Source organism: Dendrobates tinctorius, unplaced genomic scaffold (assembly GCF_039654945.1).
Source record: "Dendrobates tinctorius isolate UK_male_01 unplaced genomic scaffold, ASM3965494v1 ptg000019l, whole genome shotgun sequence".
Classification (NCBI taxonomy): domain Eukaryota; kingdom Metazoa; phylum Chordata; class Amphibia; order Anura; family Dendrobatidae; genus Dendrobates; species Dendrobates tinctorius.
In genome coordinates, this window is record NW_027361687.1 from 86,608,219 (window position 1) to 86,625,603 (window position 17,385).

Consider the following 17,385-nt stretch of genomic DNA (forward strand, 5'->3'; position numbering starts at 1 on the left):
CGCCCAACTTGAGGCGGTGTATCCAGGGTCACGTGTGTCATATGGGTTCGCCTTGCGATACTCGCTGCGTCCAGACACACGTGACAGTGACAGTTTTTTTATTATAAAGATCTAAAATATTTGGGTGGCTCATGTGTATGTATCAGAGGTGAGAATTAGAATAAAAGCATCTCTCACTCTGTATGATACAGAAAATCAAGGAATTACATGGACGAAAACTCAATAGTTTAAAAAAGAATTGTGAACTGCTCATTTACTTAGTGGTGGACTTTGAAGATCTAGGAATTACAGAGAGAACCCAGTGAATTCAACAACAACTTTACAATTCTCAGTTCCTCAGTGGTGGAATCAAAAGGATCCATGAATTCCATGAACCATCCAATTTAAATATTTATTTCTTCATAATTGTCTTAAGTTCCATAAAGAAGCAATGCATTCTGGTATCCTCCATTTTGATACCGAGGACTCTCGAATTTTAATATTTATTTTATTAGCCATTAATGATCTCAGTTGGAATTGATTAATGTTCATTTCCTCAGTAGTGGACTCAAAGGATCTGAGAATTATATTGAAAAGCCAATGATTTTAATTAGAATTGGGTAACGCTCAATCCCTCAGTAGTGTATGTGGGGGGGAATTACAGAGAGAGCCTAATGATTTTAATTAGAATTGGGTTATGATCAATCTCTCAGTAGTGTATCCGGGGGGGGGGATTACAGAGATAGCCTACTGATTTTAATTAGAATTGGGTAATGCTCATTCCCTCAATGGTGAACTCAGAAGGACCTGGAATTACAGAGACAACTTAATGAATTCAACAAGATCTACGTAATTCTCATTTCCTCAGTGAAGGCTGTTTATACTACTTTAGCTTACAGAAAACAGGATACAGCAAATTGTCATATTATGATGAACTTATCATCTGCACTCTCATCTAACAAAAGAAGATAATCCAAATAAAATTACTTTCTGAAGTTTCTTGAATACCTTATTGTGGAATTTTGAGTTAACTGAGGTTGCCTCAATTTTGAACCCCATATCATGGCCATAATAAAGAATAATTATAAGTGTCTAACTCTGGAAGACCTGTCCTGTTATACATCACATAAGAAAACCATTGACTTGAATGGACGCTGAGTAAAGAATATTTTTCACTGCAAGGGTGTCACTGGGAATTTGAAAACTTGCGAACATGTTTCAGCGCAGATTATAGTTGATTTCCAAGAAACTAAAGTGATTGATTCTTGGTCTTAATGGGGCTCACAATCTAAATTTTCTACCAGCATCAGTATGTCTTTGGGGCATGGGAAGAAACCCACGCAAACGCACAGAGGAAATGTTGTACTTGGTGGGATTTGAACCCAGGACAACAGCACTTCAAAGCAAATGTACTAACCACTGAGCCACCATGACACCATCCCTTGTCACCATATTAAGCTTTTTACTGAATTATTCAACCATTAATGAATATTTAAAGAGAACTTATCACTGGATTTTTTAATTTAAACTCAGATCCTTTTCCAACTGCTACTGCTCCACTAATTCTACAGTCATGGCCAAAAGTTTAGAGAATGACACAAATATTAATTTTTACAAAGTCTACTGCTTCATTTTTTCTAATGGCAATTTGCATATACTCCAGAATGTTATAAAGAGTGATCAGCTTAACAGCAATTACTTGCAAAGTCAATATTTGCCTAGAAAATTAACTTTATCCCCCAAAATACATTTCAACATCATTGCAGCCCTGCCTTAAAAGGCCAGCTAACATCGTTTCAGTGATTGCTCCATTAACACAGGTGTGGGTGTTGATGAGGACAGGGCTGGAGATCAATCTGTCATGATTAAGTAAGAATGACACCACTGGACACTTTAAAAGGAGGCTGGTGCTTGGCATCATTGTTTCTCTTCTGTTAACCATGGTTATCTCTAAAGAAACACGTGCAGTCATCACTGCACTGCACAAAAATGCCCTAACAGGGAAGAGTATCGCAGCTAGAAAGATTGCACCTCAGTCAACAATCTATAGCATCATCAAGAACTTCAAGGAGAGATGTTCCCTTGTTGCCAAAAAGGCTCCAGGGCGCCCAAGAAAGACCAGCAAGCGCCAGGACCATCTCTTAAAAGTGTTTCAGCTGTGGGATCGGGCTACCAGCAGTGCAGAGCTTGTTCAGGAATGGCAGCAGGCAGGTGTGAGTGCATCTGCACACACTGTGAGGCGGAGACTCTTGGAGCAAGGCCTGGTCTCAAGGAGGGCAGCAAAGAAGCCACTTCTCTCCAGAAAAAACATCATGGACAGACTGATATTCTGCAAGAGGTACAGGGAGTGGACTGCTGAGGACTGGGGTAAAGTCATTTTCTCAGATGAATCCCCTTTTCGATTGTTTGGGACATCTGGAAAACGGCTTATTCGGAGAAGACCAGGTGAGCGCTACCACCAGTCTTGTCTCATGCCAACTGTCAAGCATCCTGAAACCATTCATGTGTGGGATTGCTTCTCAGCCAAGGGAATGGGCTCTCTCAGTCTTGCCTAAAAACAAAGCCATGAATAAAGAATGGTACCAGAATGTCCTCCAAGAGCAACTTCTCCCAACCGTCCAAGAGCAGTTTGGCGATCAACAATGCCTTTTTCAACATGATGGAGTACCTTGCCATAAAGCAAAGGTGATAACTAAATGGCTCAGGGAACAAAACATAGAGATTTTGGGACCATGGCCTGGAAACTCCCCAGATCTTAATCCCATTGAGAACTTGTGGTCATTCATCAAGAGATGGGTGGACAAACAAAAACCTTCAAATTCAGACAAAATAAAAGCATTGATTTTGCAAGAATGGACTGCTATCAGTCATGATTTGATCCAGAAGTTGATTGAGAGCATGCCAGGGAGAATTGCTGAGGTCCTGAAGAAGAAGGATCAACACTGCAAATATTGACTTGCTGCATTAACTCATTCTAACTGTCAATATAACCTTTTGTTACTCATAATATGATTGCAATTATATTTCTGTATGTGATAAAAACATCTGACAAACACACATAAAAACCAGAGGGCAGCAGATCATGTGAAAATATAATATTTGTGTCATTCTCTAAACTTTTGGCCATGACTGTAGAACAGTTCTTTTTTGTTTTTTTCTGAACCCTTCAGTTCCAAGGTTTTGCCTGTTGGTAATAATGGTGCCGATTTTACCATCAAGAAACTAGACCTCTACCACAAATATTCTGCGGGTGCTTTATTTCTCTTCTCTGACCAATATAAACATGGCCACACACAAACAGGGAAGTTCTGTATTATATGACTATATGGTTGCAGGAAAAATGTGCATCATTATTTCTGAAGGGCAACATTTTGTAATATAAGGGAAAGCTGTTCCAGAATCATTGGAGCAGTGCTAATTTGAGAAAGTACTTAGTTTTCAATTAAAATCCAGTGAAAGGTCCTCTTTTATTGTCCTCTTAAATGAAAATATAAAGATGAGGCTGTAATACTCACTGAATTTATATGACCCCTTGAACCCTTTAAACTCTTCGCTCCAATCACTATAAAATGTTATCACCAGGCTATTGGCATCGGAGGTAATGACAGGGATGCTTCTTTCACCACAGTATGGTCCATATTTAGTTTTTACATCTTGGATTTGTATATTATCGAACATGCATAAAGTTTCATCCTCCATCTGGAATTCAGTGATGGTCAGGACAATCTGAAAAAAAATACAAAGCATACATTTTAGCTAGTGAAACTTAGGCTGCTTTCACACATCCGGCTTTTTGAATCCGGCACGATGCAGCGAAATTTGGAACAACCGGATCCGGCACCGGATCCGGTTTTGTCCCATAGAGTTGTATTGTCGCTGCACCGTGCCGGATGGGTATGCGGAGCATCCGTTTTTTGCTGGATATGGCAAGAAGTAGCCGTCCGGCGTCTGCAAAAAACGTTCGCTGCAACTTTTGACAGCGCCGGACCGGTTTTTCTCACAGCGCATGCGCAGAGACTGTGAGTCTTGCACTGCTCTTTTAAATGTGGGCGCCACCGTATCCGGCCACACAGGCATCCTGTGTCTCCGACACATCCCGGATCCGCCCCTACGGCTTTTCGCCGCACGGCGCCAGAGACACAAAGCCGGATGTGTGAAAGCAGCCTTAGTTTGGTCTAATGGATCACATTCCAACATATGGATATTAATAAAGCATACAAAATAGAAAACTACAACTTGAATATGGTTGTGATGAATCATGGGGCAAATTCATGCATTGAAAATGTGGATTATAGAACTTTTTACTTATATGATTGTAATGAGAAACAAGAAAACCTTACCCTACGTCCAACTGGAGCTGTGATTGTATAATTGCAACTCAGGTTGCCACCATATTTATTAGGGTAATTGGGGGAAGTAATGTTTCTTAAGGCTTCATAGTACGTTCCTCCGCATTGAACTGTAAAAAATTAACTTGCCACAATATAATATAGCACAAAAAATAGGATATTTAAAAAAAATAGTAAAAAAAAATTTGAATAAGTTTTAATTAACTTCTTTCACAACTCAACAGTAATGTCTTAAAGGTAGTGTGATGGCGCAAATTGATTTTTCAAGCCAAGCACAGGCACTCAAAGCTCCATTGGCGTGGCCAAACAGATCAGTGCACCTTCCCACTTACTTATTTTCGTTTTATCTCCTCCCTTATATCTCTTTTGATTGACAGCCAGAAAAGGGCAGAGATAGATGGAAAACAAGTAGGTGGGAAGATTCACCAATCTGTTTGGCCATGCGAAAGATGCACCGAGCGCCTGTACCTGGTTTGAACACTCATTCTGTGCTGACTGTCTCCTTTTATTGTGTGCAATTTTGTAAAAATGACATTTTTTCTTGAGCAAAATTGATAGAGATGTCAGATTAATAAGGATCTGGATCTTATAGTTCTATTGATCAATACAAAACAGTATACTAAATTATATTGCCAAAAATAGAAGGTAACACTGTACCTGTGCTGTATAAAGCTTTGAAGCCCATCCCGGTAATACTGCTATCACTGGAAAACTCAACCAGTAATTGGTTGGTAGATGCAATAACTGGAGGGACCGCTCCAGAGCCACAAGTTCTGTTTATAATTGCAGGATACCTCTTAGTAGGACCATCATAAATCATAATGTAGTCAGATGCACAATTAGGAGATGACTGGACATCAAAGGCAACAAAGTTCAATGAAACCTAAAATCATAAAAAAAAAATCATAATTTAGGTCTTAATAATGAATCTGCAGAGAACTATCCAACTCCATTGTAGAGCGGCAAAGAACAACGTCTAATAAGTTGGTGTGAGTAATAAACAATAGAAATGATTTAGAAAAAGGTCATGAGCATCAACAGAAGGAAACAGTAATATTGTAAGTTGGATCATAGTGATGGTTTTACAATTGAAACTTTACAAGTATAGATTTATAGATACTTATACATAATGAATATATGGAGATCACAGTTGGGTAATCTAACCTATGTGTATAGTCCAATAAAAAATGTGGTTTCATTTATACCACCATATAACAGGAGGGATAATCCATTAATGTTGTCAGAAAGGAGCATCTTCCTGATATACAGAAATATTGTTATAAAATATTGTCCTGTGTCAAAAAAAGGAGAGCTTGACAATAATTCTGTTTCTTCATTACTGCACCTGATCAGATGGTGTTCTAATCAGGAAAACACAGTTGGCATTATTTGGGTACGCAGATGGGTAGTTGGCTGAGGTCAGATTTCCACTTTGTTGATTAAATAAATTGCCACAAACATCTAAGAGAAGGGAAGAATAATTTAAACAATGTTTAAAACTACTAAACAAATCTTTATTATCCTATTATGGTTCTAATGTTCCAATCTGTTAAATGTTAGTTACAACTTTATGAAAAATGTGGACCTGCAAATACTTACTGCACTGATACAACCGGTTGATTTTGGAAACATCAAGAACACTCAGTCCATCTCTTTGTCCAATTGGGACATTGGGATCAGGTTTGGGCACAATGGTGGCTTCTCCTGAAGTGATGCTGAATGCGTAACTGTCAGATACACCAGATTAAGAAAAAATGAGTGGAAACGTGAGATTGTGACAGAATAACACATCATAGAATAGAAGATTCCAGATTTTATATTAGTTTTGGTCTTTCTAGTAATGATGTACAACTCCTGATGTCACTAACCAATAACTTACCGGTCATAATGCATCACGGAGGAGTAGTCATACTCCAGACCAAGATTATTAGTGTTTAGCTTAATAAAGTTTGGAATATCACCTATAAGACAAGACAACTGTATTAGACTGGATCTTATAATGATAAAAATAACAAATAAATGGCGACTTCTTACAGCATTTGTGTGACTAGCGTTCACAAGATATTCAGAGCCATAGCATTAGGTTGACTTTGGATTTGATCAACCCTTTTGCACAAATTCCATGCAAAAATTCACAATTTTTCAAATTTGTATATCTGAAAAATGTTCAATTTGTTATGAGCATATTTTTACAAGGTTGTGTAAAAATCTTAGCAAAAATTTCAGCAATTGGGGCTTCAAAATCACCACAAAAATCTGAATTTTTTTTGCGCCTCTGTGGCAGAAAAACAAATAAAATTAAAACAAAAATGTTACTTTTTTCACACATTTTAATAATTCTCAGCTTGATTCTCAATGTGTGTTCTGCTAAACTTAAGATCACCTAAGCTCTATTACTCTCTGTGGTCCCAAACTGCTTTTCTGTTCACTCAGCAACATGACCATTCTGATAACAAGATATACACTTTTATACATTTTAATTGGTTAAAAAAATAGTGAGAATTGAAAAAAATTGAATTTCGTAACATAAAAAGCATCAAACTTTTTTTAGAATTTTTAAAGAGGACTTTTTTCTGGCGGGAATCTTTTCATCCTTAGGACCTTTTTTCTTACTTTTTTATAGACATTTGAATTTTTTTTCATGGCTTTTAATAATCCATGGACAAAAAATATGTAGACTTTGTAGAAAGTAAGAGAAATATTGCACCCTGTAGAAATGATTCCTCTCCACCCATGCGTAATGTATAAACTGGTCACATCAGCTGATGAGCGGTAAAAGATAAGTGGTCAGGAATAATATTTACTGCAATTATGGAGGGCATGGTATAGAGGGTAGAAGGACTTCGATTAAGCAGATCTTTCTGTACTTGACTGTCAGACATGTGCTTAGAGTAAACTGCCACGTCTTATTTGTGAAGTTTAAGATCAGCTTGGGAATAACTATTGAGAGTTGAGTAAATGCAAAAATAATTGGTGGCCATGCAGTCTGCACAGGATAACATAGCCCTGGGCAACTCACACAGCAAACTCTGCTCTTTCACAGTTTTATTGTTGATCCTGGCTCTCGTAAAATGTAAGTAGAAAAAAATAAAGTGTCTAACTCATGGTTATAATTTGTAGAAAGTCTTTATTTTATCCAAGATAAAATTTGAAAATTGGTCCCAAGACAGTTAGCATGAAAAACAAGAAACAGGTTTCAAATAGAATTGTTCTTTCGCAGAGCTGTCTTGTTCGAAACGCATCGCTTGTTTCTCATGCTGTCTGTCTTGGGACCAATTTTCCCAATTTATCTTTGATGAAAGAAAGACTTTCTTCAAATTTTAACCAGGCACTGGAAACTTTATCTTTTCAACTTATATTTTTCATGAGCAGTTGGATCGTGGTGTTCTATGCACACTGGGCCATATGCGGTAAGCTGGAAAATCTCTCTGCTTTCCATTTTCTCATAAAATGTGCAGGAGCGCTCTATGGGCCAGTGCAATTTGAGGGTGCAAAGTGACCTCAGTAATAAAGTGCATACTGCAACCCCCAGGTACAAAGCATAACAAAAAAGCAAGACAAGAGGGACCAGATCACTTTCATGACTTACTGCTGGCCATTATTATTTCTGATCCAGTCGTATTTGGGACAGGATTAAAAACACATGTGAAATGCACAAATGTGAACACGTCGGTCAGACAGTGTTCACACCACCCATTAACTAAGATATAACAAGAGAACATAGAATGGCAGATTTGCAAAAATTTGCAAAAATTCTCTGCAGCCAAAAATATGGCAAGTGCTGAAAAACAAATACAGGGTGTTTAGTCGATACTTTTTTTTGCAAAAAAATGTATACCAAGCTGCCTCACCAACGTCAAGGTAACCCGTGTCGAAGCAGTCCCTATCTAATGTATTTAATACCTGAACATCTGAACAGTGTCTTGACATGAACAGGATTCAGACAGGCTGCTCCACAGTGTGGGCTTATGGTCTGAGACAGCTCTTTTGTACACCTAAGGCTGGTTTCACATTAGCGCTTTTTAAGCGCACGCACGGCCGGGGGTAGCTCCGCCCCCGAGCCGACTCTCTGCCTGGCGTGCCCGCCCCTTGCTTGTAGCGCCGCCTCCTGGCGCACCCTATCTTTAGCATAGGGTGCGCAGATCGTGCGCAGATCGTGCGCTAGTTGCGCTTTGACCTGCGCTGCGCACTTTTGACGGTGCGCCGTGCACGCCAAAATCAAACTTTTCGGATTTTGGCGCGCACGGCGCACCATCAAAAGTGCGCAGTGCAGGTCAAAGCGCAACTAGCGCACGGCCTGCGCACGATCTGCGCACCCTATGCTAAAGATAGGGTGCGCCGATCGCAGGCGCCGCTGTGCGCTAGGAGGCGGCGCTACAAGCAAGGGGCGGGCACGCCGGGCAGAGAGCCGGCTCGGGGGCGGAGCTACCCCCGGCCGTGCGTGCGCTTAAAAAGCGCTAATGTGAAACCAGCCTCACACAGGAGAGGGGTGGGGTCTCCCAAACCATGCTAAGCATGGAAAAAATGGATTAAAAACACATGTGAAATGCACAAATGTGAACACGTCAGTCAGACAATGTTCACACCACCCATTAACTAAGATATAACAAGAGAACATAGAATGGCAGATTTGCAAAAATTTGCAAAAATTCTCTGCAGCCAAAAATATGGCAGTAATCAGCAAGTGCTGAACAACAAATACAGGGTATTTAGTCGATACTTTTTTTTGCAAATCTGCCATTCTATGTTCTCTTGTTATATCTTAGTTAATGGGTGGTGTGAACATTGTCTGACTGACGTGTTCACATTTGTGCATTTCACATGTGTTTTTAATCCATTTTTTCCTTGCTTAGCATGGTTTGGGAGACCCCACCCCTCTCCTGTGTGAGGTGTACAAAAGAGCTGTCTCAGACCATAAGCCCACACTGTGGAGCAGCCTGTCTGAATCCTGTTCATGTCAAGACACTGTTCAGATGTTCAGGTATTAAATACATTAGATAGGGACTGCTTCGACACGGGTTACCTTGATGTTGGTGAGGCAGCTTGGTATACATTTTTTTGCAAAAAAAAGTATCGACTAAACACCCTGTATTTGTTGTTCAGCACTTGCTGATTACTGCCATATTTTTGGCTGCAGAGAATTTTTGCAAATTTTTGCAAATCTGCCATTCTATGTTCTCTTGTTATATCGTATTTGGGACAGGAGCAGTAGCTGAAATGTTGTGGTCATCAAAAGAGGATAGAATGATAGGCAATCATGCTATATATTGCTTTTGTGGAGCCTCAGTATTGATGAGACCAAGATTAATTCAATAAAATTGTGTCACCGCTTCCCTGCCTTCTTGCTGTGAGGTGGCATCTTAGAGAGGTGCCTATCCCAGTCTACTCCTCTGCAATTCAGCATTCAGATCAAGTGAATTACCTGGTGATATATACTGGTACATGATGGTGATATAGCTGTCACGGTCACTCCTCACATGCTCATGGTAGAACCCCAGGGCATGGTTAAGCTCATGTTGTATGATTCCTTTAGACATGCAACCATTTATGTCTAATGCAAGCGACTGTCCTCCTCCGACACGGCCATAAATTGATGAACAACTAGATAGAAAGATGAAAAAATAACACTTTACTATATTGCTCCTTAAAAAGTTATCAACAGAGGCTGAATTATAAGTTGTAAGATATAAAGCTGTAGGTAGGAGAGACATAGAAAGTTATCTAATACTAGCTGAAGAGCCCGGCGTTGCCTGAGCATGGTAACCAACTGTGGTTAGTTATAACAAATTATAATGATTATATTGCACATAAAAACATTTCACATCATATATTCAACACTACAGATTTGCAACACAAATTAACTAAACGATTACCCAAGTATTGATAGTATTTTATTTTCAACTCATTCAAGATTTTTGGTTTTTCCTTTCGGTGCAAAGATGAACAGATTTTTGGCAGTTCCAACTCTTGAACAGACCACGTAAAGTTGACCATGAGAAAAGCATGGAGATTGCAAATCAATCCCTACTTCTTTCAAGGACTGTCCCTGAGCATTGTTAATGGACATTGCAAATAGCAGTTGAACTGGAAACTGGAGGCATTTAAAAATCAAAAAACAAATCAGATGGAGTGAGTGGAATTCTTGAAATGAAAATGTCCTCTCCTTTGGCACATCCTGTTTCTGAGCTGTGTATCTAACCCTATCCTGTGTGATAATGTCTGCTGAGCTGTGTACCTAATCCTATCCTGTGTGACACGAACTGCAGAGCCATGTATCTAATCCTCTCCTGTGTGATACTGTCTGCTGAGCCGTGTATCTAATTCTCTCCTGTGTGATACTGATTGCTGAGCTGTGTACCTAATCCTCTCCTGTGTGATACTGCCTGCTGAGCTGTGTACCTAATCCTCTCCTGTGTGATACTGCCTGCTGAGCTGTGTACCTAATCCTATCATGTGTGTTACTGACTGCTCAGGTGTGTATCTAATCCTATCCTGTGTGATACTGTCTGCTGAGCCTTGTATCTAATATTATTCCATGTGATACTGTGTGCTGAGCTGTGTATCTAATCTGATCCTGTGTGATGCTGTCTGCTGAGCCATGTATCTAATCCTATCCTGTGTGATATTGACTGCTGAGCTGTGTATCTATTCCTATCCTGTGTGATACTGACTGCTGAGCTGTGTGTCTAATCCTCTCCTGTGTGATACTGATTGCTGAGCAGTGTACAGTATCTAATCCTGTCCTGTGTGATGCCATTTGCTGAGCCATGTATCTAGTCCTATTCTGTGTGATACTGTGTGCATCTAATCCTATCCTGTGAGATACTGTCTGCTGAGCCATGTATCTATTCCTATCCTGTGTGATACTGACGTGTATCTAATCCTATCCTGTGTGATACTGATTGCTGAGCTGTGTATCTAATCCTATCCTTTCAAATCCTATGTTACTTTTTTGGACTTCGTGCACTGCTTGACATAGTACACGATTTCTAATGTATTAAAATATCAATGTTTTTATTCCCAATGCGTTTCGAAGTATGGACTACTTCTTCAGGGGATGACATACCTATCCTGTGTGATGCTGACTGCTGAGCCGTGTATCTACTCCTATCCTGTGTGATACTGGGCTCCCCATGCAGTCTGTGTCAGAGGGTGGTCTGTGTTGGCACAGTAATAAATTGTGTTATTTCCAGCTCTACAGAAGGACGATAACACCATAGAAATGATAAGAATAATAGGCCAAATTGTTTGGTGAGTTGGAATGCGCGGGGTTAAAATTTTGCCTCACAACATAGCCTATGACGCTCTTGGGGTCCAGACGTGTGACTGTGCAAAATTTTGTGGCTGTAGCTGCGATGGTGCAGATGCCAATCCCGGGCATACACACTTACATACAAACATACACACACATTCAGCTTTATATATTAGATTCCATTTCACATCATGTTATATCGCAGCCAGAATCAGCACTTTTATAGCAATAAAACTGTTTCTTACAATTTTATTTAAGGACTGTGATTGAGTTTAAACTCACAATTCTAGTCCTTAAAAAAACAAACTGTTTTATTGCTATAAAAGCTTGTAAGAGTGTTTATTAATAACTGTTTAAGTGTTTTTAAGACATATTTCTTCCCTGTGTATCACCCAGTGACCTGTACAGGTAAGGTAACAATAATGCGCCACTCACCACTATTTGCATATTCACATTCACAAGCAGTAAATGGAGACCTACAACTACAACTGTTTTGTGTACTGTTACTTCTTCTAGGCCTGGAAGGTGGCCTGAAGGAAGCATGATAAAATGCAAAGCAGCTGTAGCCATATGTGTTCATTTTAATACTTGATAGATTAGTGAGTGCCACATCATCTTTATCTGCTTATGTGAAGGTTATTGATGCTGAGCACCCTTGTGCATGACAACAACATCTCAAGAGGCGTGTGTAGAGCAGTGGACGTGCTTTGGACGGATTGTGCTCTACAGAGAATGAGTTTGGTAAATCTCCTGAGTCATTATGCCTGCTCGCACAAGAGCTGCTCTTTATATCAGCTCTTCACTCAAAAGACTAAGGGTCCCGTTTCTCTTAGCGATGCACCAGCGATCCCAACAACGATACAACCTGGTAGGGATCGCTGGTGCATCGCTAAATAATCGATAGTAAGCTGCCAAACAGGCAGATCTCTTCAGCGACGCAGCAACGATCCAGCGATCAAACACAGCGATGCGCGCTGGCCAGTGGGACACCGATGACGAAAAAATGGCCCAGGACATTCCTGCAGGATCAGCGATATCCAGCAGGGGGGCGGTCGCTGCTGCGTGTCACATGTAGCGAGATCGCAGGAGAGAAAGCTGTAGCGCCACAAAATCGGTGATGCATTAGCGATCTCGCTAGCGATCTCGCTATGTGAGACGGGGCCTTAAGGTAGCTTACAGACAGTTGCTGAGAGATTTCCGGTCTTCATTTGAATTTTGTACATTGTAATGGGTCATATTCGCAAAGTTGACCTAATGAGTAAATCTTCTTATTTATACACAGATGAGAGAATCGATTCCCAGTACTCTGGTCTGTATAGAAAATATTAAAATCTCTGAAGCCCCTAATGAGGGGGCATTCACCCCCTCCTCTTTCTCTCATACAGAATTGCAGTAGCAATAATAGCTGACTTTCTGAGTCTCTTAGAATTAAAATGGTACAATGACCATAGAAGTGCAGCAAATTAGGTATAGTTGGATAAAGACAAACCTAATTAAAATTCTGGCAGCTCCTAAATAAGGGCCCTTGTAATATGAAGGAGGATGTCTTTTGTGTGCAGACAAAGGTATATAGATTGGACAGGTAATTAAGGCAGGAAAGGACTATTCAGAGGGTTGGATATCAAGGGTACATGAGTTTAAACATAGACAGTAAAAGATGCTAGTATTATCCTCCAGACTTGGGGTCTCTGAAAGAAAATTATAAATATTGGGGCTTGAAAACTTCCGATAGTGATGGGACATACATTTTTAGCTTCATGATGAATCAGGGATGAAGATGCATGCTATTTCATATCGTTTTGTATTAAATATAAAATGTAATAGTTCTGTTCCACACCCCAAAAACCATATGTTATCAGAACCAGAACCAGGCCTCCAGTCAGCCTGTATTAAACTTGAATGGTGGTGGCAGTGAGTAGTCTTGGGTTATCATGGAGTTTGTAGTGACTTTATTGGGGATATATACATATATTCCATGTGTGGAATCAGAGCTGTATATAACATACACTCACTGTTAGTTTATCAATAACTGGCCTATTAGTGGAAACAGCATGCTGCCTCCTCTGTTGCTCATCAATCGCGTAATTGCCCATAAGATAGGGGCAGCAGAGAGCTGTTTAGTCCAAAGATAACAGCGGGTGGGTCCAGTTACGACCCCCACCGGCTGCAATCTTTGACACGGTACATCAGCCAGGTCAGTACTCTATGACCACTGGATGTGAGACCTACACATTTCCTTCCTTTCCAGCATTCCTAGCCTTCCTTTGATCAGCAGTAAAGGCACGATGTCATGTGTACGTACGGCCTCAATAATGACATTGCGCTAGCCCGGCTAGTCAAATGAAAAGCTAGGAAAGCCATGGGGTAAGGAGGTTTGTAGGTCTCTTATCCAGCACTGACCTGACCGTTGGACCATAGTCCTCTAAATTGATTCTACCATCCCTAATACATTTACTATACTCATAGGTAACAATGACGTGTCCAACTTTACAAGTGAGGTCGATTTCATATTAAGCCTTGAAACTAGTGGGACATGTAAAATCAATGATCACAGAAAGCAATAAAAAAACAAACATACAGTCACAGAAAAAATCCTATTTAGCTAAACTATTGCAGCAATTCTACAAACTCATCTAAACTTCAATTTTGGTATTTGGACAACCTGGTTCACGTTTAGAATGTATCCTAAGAAACTAAACACAATCATATCAATTATAGAGGTGCTACCAGTGGATATTTGTAAAATGATGACTGCATTCCAACATACCCCAAAAAATGGTCTAGGTATAGAACTTACGCACTCTTGGAAGGATGTCGCTTACTGACTAACTCCACTGGAACTTATCTGGTGAGTGTCCTTGCACCCCTTGGTTTCCCAAATCTCCACTTCTCATGGTGCTATTATTAACAAGGCTCTATTTGGCAGCTTAGGAAACATAAATTACGTGAACAAGGTTGTCCACATGTGAGATTTTATAATTGCTACAAAAAGTTATGGAAAATCTACCTTTTCATTGATTTGATTCTTCAATTAATGAAACATGTATTTTCAGAAAGTTTTTGTTGAAAACTGTGATATTTCCAAGTCATATATTCAGTCATTATATTCTATAGACATAGAATCTATTGACAAGCATAGGCAATGTTGGGGAATGTGACTTTACTCTTTTACCAAAATGTTCAAAGCTATGACTAAATATGACTGCATTAGGGGATTCATCTCTACAGTCCACCATACACATCAGATGGCTGTCGGCCAAATCATGCTTCAGCTGATTGTTTGGCAGAAAGACCATCTCAGCTGGTTGCTGAATGCACAGGAGACCTTGTTGAGCCGAGAGCTCCTGTGTTCTCTATGAGAAAGCCATCATTGAATATTTCTCTGGAGGAACAATACAAAACACAGTCTGAAATTGAACATGGCCAATTGACCAGCACCACCAAATACATTAGTGTATCAATCAAACCCGTCAATATTGGTGGGTTCGGCCAATATTAGACTTATCTGTTCACATTAGTGCTAACCAGGCTTCAGAATTCCTCTTGCTTCACCTGATACAGATCTATAAGACTAGACTATAATACTAGAAGAATATTTTACTCAAAGAAATGTGATAAAACCTGAAAAGAAGAACTCACCCATCTCCAGATACAATTCTGATGTAATCATTCTCTGCTACCCGAGGCGTAAACCTTAGACAGGTCAGTGATTCGTATTCCTCCATGGCGGTCTTAAACATGTTGCGATGCCAATCGTCTAGTGTTATAAAAATATTTATGTAATTAATCTTTTGTCAAACAATTAGCATGGTCTGCTTAGGTATAAATAAGGCAAGAAACTCTTACTATAATAAGGTGATGATAACGTGTAGGGCACAATGACCTTCCCATCTGCAGATTTGGGCCACAAGCACTCTCTACAGTTTGTAGCACTGCGTCCAGCTTTCACCAATATGTCACCCTCTAGTACAGGCAAGGTTTTGTCTAAATGTAGAAAATAGCGATAGCTTAAATGCTACAAGAGAAATGTTTACATCGAGTAATTGTCTTACTTATGCAGTTAACAGATTAAATTAAATTTTATTACACATTAATTAAATATTACCATAAGTTCTTACTTTTGTTAGCCTTCAATATTTTAGAAAAGACTCCTTCAGGTTCTTCTTCCTTAATATCTGTAAGATAACACATGTACATAATAAAGCAATCCTATATTGTAGCTTTATCTTCAGCTATTAGATTTTCTATGGGAATAAATTTCATATTTATGTATTGTAACACCATGAAAAAAGGTAGGATAGATCTGGGTCGCCCTCAGAGTGGCTGGTGTGGTACTCGGTACCGGGCCCGATGAGCTTCAATGGGAGATGTCACGGCAGCTGGGACCCGGCCCGTGGCCCTGGGCGCCCATTGTAAGAGGGGAATGTTCAGTGTGCTTATGATGATTAAAGTTTATGAGTGATTCGTGACTCCACCTGTGGTGTTCGGCAAGGGAGGTGTTAAGCCGACGCTGCAAGCAGATTCTCTGGGACAGATGGTGTGGTGCAGCAATGATGGTGTGGCCCTCCACAGGTAGGGCTGTAGTCCCAGGGCAGAGTAGGTGAAGTGACGGTGAAGGGAAGGCGTAGAGGGTGCTGTGTCAGGCGCGGAGATGTAGCAGTGCTGAGGAGGTTGACGCGAGAATAAGTGGAGGACACCAGAGCATGTAGTTCCAAAGCTTTACTCACAGTCTGTTGTGGTACAGGTGCCCGCATCCATGCTGTGTCCTCCGGGTCTGGAGCTCAGCCAACCTCCAGGCAAGATGAAGTCCTCCATTCCAACACTTCGCCAACATGTGCCTTTTCTGAATGTCTCCCTTCTTGTGCCTACTGTGAAGTACTCACAGTACTGAGTTACACTGGAGTTCCTCCTGTCAGATGTTCCTAAGAACTCTACTTGTACGGCAGACAGCTGTAGCCTGCTTCGGGGACTCCTTACTACCTAGTCCCGGCTCACTCTTGATGCTGTTGTGCCCCCAAGTCTTGTGTGGGAATAAAGTGGTGACAACTTCTATTCCTCCGGTGTCTGGTGCAGGACCATTAGTATCCATACAACCTCGGGGACCAGACCCCGGCCTTGCGCTGTGAACTTGGGAAGGGTTCTCCTCTAACCCTAATTTTTAGTCTTCCACTCCTTATGTTCCATGCAAATCCTTTGTTCTTATGGAGAGTCAGGCTTTCTATCAATGTCTCTTTCCTGTGCCAGTGGACCCAGGTCACTGAGGTCGGCTGCAGCACTTCCTTCATCCATCCCACTCTGGGGATCTTCTCTCCTCATCTGACTCTGTCAGACTCACTAAATCCTAAACTCTTCCCGCTCTTTTGGTGCAAACTAGGCTCCACCCGCCTCCCAGCATGCTTTGTGTTCTAAGCAGAGAGCCACCAAAGGTGCTTTGCTACACTACTATGTTGTGTGAGATGTAGGTGTTGGAGTGTGGTCAGGTGTCTCCACCTTACCTGGATGGTGGGGTACCACACCTCAGGAGGTGGTGCAGTACCTCTGTGGCGACTGAACCCTCAGTTGCGCAACATACCCCCCGTTAAACACAGCACGTCCGCGGGCTGCAAGAGAAACAAAGATGCACAAATACAGGAACATACAAAAAAATGTTAAATGCTAAATAAACAATTCTTATCTAAACTTCCCAATGTGGGAGGCACTGACTCTTGAACGTTGCAAAACAATTTTAACTATCTGTGTCTTAATATAGTACCTAATTCAAAAGTGCTATTGGCAGTAAACTCACTACCAGTTCAAGTATTAACA

General features: G+C 40.6%; 1 protein-coding gene across 1 annotated transcript in view; it reads right to left on the reverse strand.

The window, feature by feature from the left end:
• Positions 1-15,771, reverse strand: part of LOC141082674 (embryonic protein UVS.2-like) — a 54,792-nt gene extending 39,021 nt beyond the window's left edge. Inside the window, exons 1-10 of the mRNA XM_073566621.1 lie at positions 15,699-15,771; positions 15,427-15,564; positions 15,220-15,337; positions 9,751-9,929; positions 6,208-6,289; positions 5,928-6,055; positions 5,674-5,789; positions 4,986-5,211; positions 4,320-4,438; positions 3,495-3,705 (exon numbers count right to left, since the gene is read on the reverse strand). Of these exons, the coding sequence (XP_073422722.1) occupies positions 3,495-3,705; positions 4,320-4,438; positions 4,986-5,211; positions 5,674-5,789; positions 5,928-6,055; positions 6,208-6,289; positions 9,751-9,929; positions 15,220-15,337; positions 15,427-15,564; positions 15,699-15,771 (1,390 nt within the window). The remainder of the gene's footprint in view (positions 1-3,494; positions 3,706-4,319; positions 4,439-4,985; positions 5,212-5,673; positions 5,790-5,927; positions 6,056-6,207; positions 6,290-9,750; positions 9,930-15,219; positions 15,338-15,426; positions 15,565-15,698) is intronic.
• Positions 15,772-17,385: the final 1,614 nt, after the last annotated feature.